This window comes from Peromyscus californicus, unplaced genomic scaffold, assembly GCF_007827085.1.
Source record: "Peromyscus californicus insignis strain IS unplaced genomic scaffold, ASM782708v3 Scaffold_8__1_contigs__length_139910024, whole genome shotgun sequence".
NCBI classification, from domain to species: Eukaryota; Metazoa; Chordata; class Mammalia; order Rodentia; family Cricetidae; genus Peromyscus; species Peromyscus californicus.
In genome coordinates this window covers 129564958-129573299 of record NW_026294606.1, presented here as the reverse complement: position 1 = coordinate 129573299, position 8342 = coordinate 129564958, and the positions used below count along the sequence as shown (strand labels likewise).

Here is an 8342-nt window from a genome sequence, read left to right as displayed (position 1 = left end):
TAAAACTGCCTGCATGACTACTGAGATTCTAATCATGATTTGTCTAATGCCAGAATTCCAACTGTCTCCCTGCAGCACTGAACTGCCCCTTCGGGTAAACGCGGAAGACTGAGCAAAGGGGACTGTCTCTAGCGCAGGACACGACAAATCTAAGCAGCACAGTGCACTCATTCATAGGAAGCTGGTTTTAAAAATAGTTATGGCAGCCTTAATGCTTAAGGTATTCCAACAATGCTCTGTGGTATTTGGCGGATTTTTCCCCACTTCAAAGTCTTGTTGAACACATTTTGAAAGATTTCTTTCATTTTCATTCGTGGATCTACTTACCTAAGAGTTTCTCACAATGAAAAGATACATGCTAATGAATGATCATCACTTTTGTTAAGTGGGACTGACCAAGCAATATGAAATAAAAAAATGTAAGATAAAACAAATCCATATGTTGACACTTCTACACATAAAACTTCTATTAAACTACTAAGGTATGTATGTAAGGGTATAGGAAACTGTATTTCTAAATTATATAGCTCACTTTGTAGAATGTCTAAGGTCGGAGTTTCTGATTATGTTGGGCACATTGATGGAGACGTAAAAGGGATGTCAGGTGGAGGGTGTCTGTTGGAAGCCCATTGGCTGGAGTTCAGAGGGTTGAGGCACTGCCATCCCTTGCTACTGTTGCGACAACTGCTCTTTGCTTCTGACTCAGATCCAAACACCCTGCAAGTTTTAAGATCCAGTCAGCTCCCTGCACCAAGAAGCCCTGTAGTGACCTTTCATTTCCACCTGGTCGGTGCTGTGGTTCCTGAAGATTCCTCAGACAGGCTGCGACTCATCACTGCTTCTATTTTAAGAACTGCCTTAAGGAGTCCACTTTACTTTGGTTCTTGGTGAGGCCAACCTTTAAAAATGCTATTTGGCCATCTTATTAGTGTGACCATAATGGAAATTCTTCATACACTCTGACCTAACTTTCTCTCTTCTGAGACCTAATACTGTGGTAAAATACATCAAATTGTCGTCTTGATACCTCTGGGCATGTTAAACTGAATATATCTAAACCTGTTAGTTCTTAACCCCAAAGCTCTTCTTGCAATCTTGCTCATCTTAGAAAATGACAACTCCAATTGCTTCCTCACTTCTGTCTGTCTTTCCTACTCACATAGAATGCATCAGCAAACAGTGTTTGATCCTCTTCCAGAACACTCCACTGAGCCAATCACTCCTCAGCGTGTCCTGCCACTTGCCCAGGACAAGCCACTCTTTGGATTTCCCAAATTATTTTTGTAGCTCCTTAATTGCTCCCCTTGCTTCTACACTTCCTCTAGTGCTGTCGGAATGAATCTTTGATGTTCTCATATAATGCCCCACTTTTCAGTCTAAAAATCTTCCAGAAATTCTCCCCTCACCCAAACTAAACTGCAAGGCTACAAATGCTCTCCTTCCCGTCGATGTGATCCCATTCCTTCACCGTCTACTTCTCCCACTCCTCTCCACCCTCAAAGAGCTCACTTTCATTCTTGAGCATCAAGCACCATCCTGTCTGTGCTGTTGGACCTACATCTCCTGTTACCAACAACTGGTTCACAAATATCATTCACATTCTTCACTCTTTGGAGACTATATTTAGACATCATCTTGTCGGCACAGTTGACTCTGACATAAAATAGCACCTTGTGTAAAGTAAATCACTCTCTCCCAATCTACTGCCCGTTCTCCCTTTGTAACATGTTGTTAACGTGGCACAATCTACAGCTTTAGAATTCTGTTTTCTCCAGTTCCACCATGCATGCAAGAATCTTGCCAGCTTCCCGTTGTCTACTCCAACCCCGGAGAGCTGTGTAGTAATAGATAAATATAATCAGTATTATCACTGAACGAAAGACTGCTGTGGCGCCTCCTTTATCAGGATGTTATGTGTTGAGAGGAGACTGCAAGGTTTTTTTCTCTTTCAAGGAGCCACCAGCTCAGTGGTCCAAGTCATCGCACTGGAGTTGTGAGGAGTCGAGCTGGGAGGAAACCATGGTCAGTACAAGGCTGGAAGCTTGTTAGTGTGTACCAACATCTCGAACTGAATTCCAGGTTCCCTGAGAGCCTGCCTAGTGGAAACCAAGATTTTCTAGTTAATTGTTTTCTCAGAGCCATACAAAAGTAAATTGTAAACAGACGGCCTCATCAGTACTCAATACCTTGGACACACAGTGGCCCCTCCCCAGGATGTTCTTTCACAAAACTGTGATGTAAACTTCCAAATCAGGAAATCACCTCATAAACATACTGTGCAGTCCACAGACCTCATTTGAATATCCCAATTATTTATTTTCCCACCTACTCCAGGATCCTATCCAGAATCCTTTGCTGGATTTAGCCGTGACAACCGATTCTCTTCAAGTGGGACCTGCTAGTTCTGTCTTCCATTAGTTTAAGAGTGTTAGCTTAGCCTTTCATTTCATAGGATAGATCCAGACCTGTTTGTGTTTCCCAATGTGCAGACAGACCTGGGATGTGTATATTGTGACAAAACGCTTCTGTGGTTTCTCTGTGAATCTCACTAGGGGGCACACACTGTGATTCCTTCTATGGCTGGTGATCTGTACCACGATCACTCCATCAGCTTTGAGTCTTCCAAAATTCTCTTCAGTAAATAGCATCTGCCCCTTGTAAAACAGTATTTTTCAGAAGATACTTGGCTAACACCCTGTTTTGCCTGGAATACCTACCCCCACAGCTTTGTTATCCACCCATGACTCCACCTGAAGCTACCAACACTCTGTCAGATGGAGCCTTCCTATCGCCATTACTCCCGTGAGTAGGCGTTCCCACCATTCAGAAGTGCAGTTTCTTCTCCATAAGTTGTTTGCTTATCGTTTATTTATATTAGCATATCATCATTTATTTATATTAGCATATCATCATTTATTTATATTAGCATAAGTTAACTTCTTATTCATTAGGTTTTAGTCAATTACTATCTTCATTCCAATGAAGAGTCTGCCTGGGGACCTGTAGCTAACAGGCTCTTCCCCCAGATCCAGGGGGGCTTGGGAGCTAGCAGCCACTTCCATCTCCTCAGCATTGGGCGCTATATAAAAAGCACTGCTCTAATTACCTAAAAGCCTTTTTTAAAAAAAAAAGAAAGAAAGAAAGAAAGAAAGAAAGAAAGAAAGAAAGAAAGAAAGAAAGAAAGAAAGAAAAGAAAACAATGCATAAGCTAGAAGCACATACAAATCCAGCACACCAAGTACCATAGAGACAGAATCTTCTAAGTTGCTCTTGTGACTGCTTCTAATTTGGGTACAGCTGGGGTTCTCTCTGCTCCCCCAGCAGCCACCAGCTGCCTATACGGCTGCCCAAAGTAAGAGAAGCTGTGATGGTAAGTAGACAAGAAGATTGAGAACTACCATGTAAATATATAAATAAGTAAATAGACACTTTGTATTACTGGTGTCTGAAGCTATGGAAATCACTGGTGAGGGGGTGTACCAACCACCCAGACATCTAATTGGTAAAGAACTTCTGTTAGAACACTACTCTAGGGAAACTATTCTCCGCTGGCTTGTGTTCATCTCCGTGCACAGCTGGAGAACACACTTCAAACCGTAACCCGAACAAGGCCTCCCTTGTCTGCTGATGCTGTGAGCCCTCTATGACGGGTCATGGCTCCTAGAGGGAACACAGGGGCAAAACGTCCCATTCGGAGTTTTAAGGTCTGAGAAAAGATTTTTCTTTTTCTACGAAAACAAACGCCACATACTGGCTTCCAGAGGAGAGGAGAGAAGTCTCTATCTACACCACAGACTGGTTCCTAGACCAGCAAGCGCTCATCACCAGGGACCCCATCCCGACCCAATGAAGCTGAAACTCTCCTGCACTAGAGCGGATCAGTCCTGCTTTTAAAATGGGATTCTGACAGCCATTGTCCTAGATATTCAGGATTGGGAGGCAAGGGCTTCGTGACCAACCAGCCCTGGGACCCTCTGCACATCTTCCAGCAAATGGAAAGGTTGTTCGAGAGAGGTACAAACTCTTTTCTTTATTTAAGGCTCTGGCAGCTGTGCTCAACACAAAAGCCCTAAGGTTTTTTCCCTTTGGCCCCAAATGATCTAAGCGGCAAGCTGAGACTGAATTTGAGGCCCGGCAGAGGTCGCTGACGCCCAGGAAGAGAGACAGAGTGAGCGTGGCAAGGGGAGCCCAGGAGCTTTGACATCACACTAAGCTCCTCCTTGCACGCACACATCACACACACACACACACACACACACACACACACACACACACACACAAAACATACACAGACACGCACAAATCGCTGTACCCCTGTCCGCACGCTCCCCACCCCCCATCCCATCCACCCGGGACCGTCCCCTTCCTCGACAAGTGAGCGTCCCGGGCGTAGCCACCTAGTCAGGCCAGGAGCGCAGCGCCCACTGCCCTAGGGAACCCACGCGTAGCCGGAGCGACCGCCTCGACTGCAGCTGGACAGACAGTCCCAGCCCCAGGGACCTCGAGCAACCCGCCCCCGCCCCGCCCGGCCGCGACGAGCAGATCCGCCACCCCCTCCAAACTCCAGGACCCCCGACACCTCTATGAGAGAAGGCGACGCAGGGCAGAGAAGCAGTACGCCCGGCAGCCCGACTCCCCTGCAAGCTCGCAGCGTCCGCTCGGTGTCGGGGCCGCGATCACCACCCGGGAAGCCCGATGCCAGCGCCGCCGGTCGGCTGAGAAGGGACAGGACCGGCTTCGCCCGCTCGCCCGGAATCCGGTCGCCGCAGCGGCTGCGTGTCCTAGCTGGGGCCCCGCCGGCCCGGGAGTGAGCCGTAGCGACAGGAGGACCGACGCGGCCGACCGGGGGTTGGCCCGGCTGGGGAAGGAGGGACGGAGTGGGAGGAGGGCACAGGGGGCGGGGAGGGGACCCCGGAGGAGAGAGATGGCAATGTCTCTCATCCAAGCGTGCCGCAGTCTGGCTCTCTCAACATGGCTGCTTTCCTTTTGTTTCGTGCATCTGCTCTGCCTGGACTTCACGGTGGCGGAGAAGGAGGAATGGTACACCGCCTTCGTGAACATCACCTATGCGGAGCCCGAGCCCGGGGCCGGGGTGGCGGGCGGCGGTGGCGGCGCCGAGCTGCACACGGAGAAGACCGAGTGCGGACGGTACGGCGAGCACTCGCCCAAGCAGGACGCGCGCGGCGAGGTGGTCATGGCCAGCTCGGCCCACGACCGCCTGGCTTGCGACCCTAACACCAAGTTCGCCGCGCCGGCCCACGGCAAGCACTGGATAGCCCTCATCCCCAAGGGCAACTGCACCTACAGGGATAAGATCCGGAACGCGTTCCTGCAGAACGCCTCGGCCGTGGTCATCTTCAACGTGGGCTCCAACACCAACGAGACCATCACCATGCCCCACGCAGGTGAGCGACCCCGGGGGTCCCTGGCGGACGTGGGGGAGGGGAGCCCGAGAGGCGTATGGGAGACCCAGCGCTGCCTCCGGGGCACCTCTGCTTGGAAAGTCCGTGCAGCACCAGGGGCCGGTCTCTTATATAGGGACCTACTAAGTTTTGTTTGCTTCGCTTGGGGACAGGGAAGGAGGTTACAAGCAGGAGAGGTTTCAGTATGTTGGGGAATGTCAGAGAGTCTGGTTCTGGAGAGGGTTCACAGTGGTGAGCTGACAGACTTCTCCCAGGAGAATTTGGGAAGTGAGGTTTGGAGGGCAGAGCTGGTATTTTCTTGTTAGTGACCCGCCCTGGCACCTGTCTGGAACCGGAAGATCTGATAACTCAGCTCTGCGCTTCTCTGTGTGCATCAGGTATACATACCTGGTGCGAGTGTTTGTGTATCAAGAGGCAGGTCAAGTTACCCGCCTGCACTTGACCCTTTGCAAAGGGCTCGCACAAAGTCAGGTTTCAGCCCTTCTCGGGAGCCCCTTCCCCTTGTTGAGTTTACACAGACCATAAATAGTATTCAATGTACTGGCTCTGACGGGGCTGTCATCTAGAGAGAAACTGACTGGTGGGCGCCGTGGTGAATAACAGCAATGCCCAGCAAGCCAAGAAGAGCAATAAAGTTAGAATTACTTTCCACTCTTGTGCTGGCCTTTGCCTGGCTGTTTCGGTGGCTGAGGACGGCACTGCAAAAAGGAGCTTTGCTGGGGATCACCGGGCCCAGGACTAGAAATAAACACTATTACCTCAATTCAACACAGTCTATAAGCAAAGTTTCGGCGAGAGGAGTTAACAGAGGCTACAAGCTGTATTACTCATAATTGTTAGCACAAGCCACTGGTTTAGGAAACTACCCTCCTTGAGTGCAGGCTTCTACAGAGGTGCCTGAAAGGTGGGTCCTTTTTCCTCACAGGTTTCCTGAGATGAGGCTCCTGGAGGCAGTGGGGGGCGGGGCGGGGGGAGGGGGGGCAGGAAGTGAGAGAAATGACAGGCGCTTGCTGAGTGGAGTAGCCCAATCCAAACTATTATTGCAACTGAAGGACAGATTCTTCAATAAGCAGACAACTGAGATGGAATACCCGGATTGGCTGTGCAGCCCTGTTTTCTTCAGAGACAGGCTTTCCTTTCGAGAGCTCATATCACCTATTGGTGAAATATACAATTAATTTGCCCCCTGTAATCAACACCAGCTGTTACAGACAAGGACATTTGTCAACCTCGGGGCAAACAGGTTGGGAGGGGAAATGCCAGAGGCTTATGAAAAACAGGCCAGAAAAGAGCAGTGTTTTCATGAAGGGAGGCCATTACCTTCCTAGAAAAGTCCCCACCCTGCATGTCAGAGGTATTTGCTGTGTTTCCTTGAGCTCAACCATTCTCCCAGGGAGAGGCCTGCACTCTGACCTTGAGTCAGAGGACCGCTGCTAAACTTGATCTCCAAGGATGTTTGCACTATGGAAGAATGCTCCGAGTCATGTAAGGTATCTCTCAATTAACATTTAATACGGAAAATGTAGATTCAGGAGTGGGAAGCAGGGCATGCAGGAGTTACCCTGGGTTCTGTAAACACCAGGGTTGTTAGTTGAATTTACAGGATTCCTTAAATGCTTCTCCGTGTCACATGGGATCTGAAACTGAGTTTCTCTGTGCACAACATAATAGCTATCATTTGTTCCTGTCTAAGAAACTGTTTCCAGAACCGCAGACACACTGGGGCAATTAATGGCTCACCCGTTCTTGAAGAAAGCTATAATTTGATTTTTACACAAAAAGATGCTTAAGGCACACTGAGAGGGAAAGGTTTGGTGATAGTCTAAAAGTCAAAAGCTCCAAGAATGTAATAGTTCTCCATCTCAGAAAAAATATTAACTGTTAAGGTTGTATCTGCCATTAGCCTTGGACTCCCTGTTATGCCTTGGACGAGTTCCTGCATTAGTCAGAGCAGGAGTTCTCTACAGGACAGTATGATGCTCAGGATGAGCACATGAGCCTGCCGATCGATGCCTTACACTTGCTTCTAGAACCTTAAGGCTGGGTTTCTCCTCATTACATGTGAGTCAGACTTGGAAACTCACATAGGAAACCATGTACAGGTTAGATGTCAAAGAAATATTCATATTTTATGAGTTTGGAACACAGGACACCAGGGGACACAGTTGTGGCCTTTTAAATCTAGTCCCCTAAAGGTTAGAGAAAAAATAAAAGCCAGTATTTTCTTACCTCTCCATTGATGCCCTGATTTTTGGAGCTGATAGCTTTGGGGAAAGAAGGCTTGCATTTGGAATTCTGGAGACCACCTATAATCTCCAGGCTTCTGATATGATAGGCCCCTAACATACCTAACAAATACAAATTCAATTAAGTAGAAATTATTTTCTTCTCTCTCTTTTCTTCTATGTTCTTTCTTTCAGATATTTTCTTTTTCTGAACCCATGGCTTTGAGTTTCTGCTACTTCTGCAGCTGTCACTTCTCAGGCACAAAGATGTGGCCGTTCCTGATACACATGGCAGCTTATTATTCAACAGGGAATTACTAGGCTTCATTGATATATGGTTTTCACACTATCAAATTCATTATTTAGACAGTGCCATGTTGCTTCACATATTGACCAAGCTAGGTGACCACCATACTGTCTAACCTCAAGGACATGTCTACCTGTTTGTAGCTGTTCCTCTGAATGCGTACAACCAATGCGTACAGGCCCAGTCAAATGTTAGCCTGCATCCTTTCTTCCATCTCTGTGTATTTGTCTCTTGTTCACGGAGTGTGGGTGAAATAATTCTCCAGTATGTGGACTTGGTTGAATTTCTTTTACATACCATACTCTTCCCTGTGTTCACAGGGTTGTCATAAGTGTCACTATTTCATTTATTTTACTGCCAAATAGCATTTCACGTTTTATTTATTGT

The 8342-nt window shown here is 47.9% G+C and overlaps 1 protein-coding gene across 5 annotated transcripts in view; it reads left to right on the top strand.

The window, feature by feature from the left end:
• Positions 1-4281: 4281 nt before the first annotated feature.
• The window catches only part of Rnf150 (ring finger protein 150), a 252760-nt gene continuing 248699 nt past the window's right edge, over positions 4282-8342 (top strand). For 2 of the 5 annotated variants that reach the window (XM_052729619.1, XM_052729618.1), the window contains exon 1: positions 4284-5405. In XM_052729619.1, the coding sequence (XP_052585579.1) occupies positions 4925-5405 (481 nt within the window). In that variant the 5' untranslated portion in view covers positions 4284-4924. Of the gene's footprint in view, positions 5406-8342 lie in introns of all 5 variants that reach the window. The other 3 variants (XM_052729617.1, XM_052729620.1, XM_052729616.1) reach the window with 3 other exon arrangements.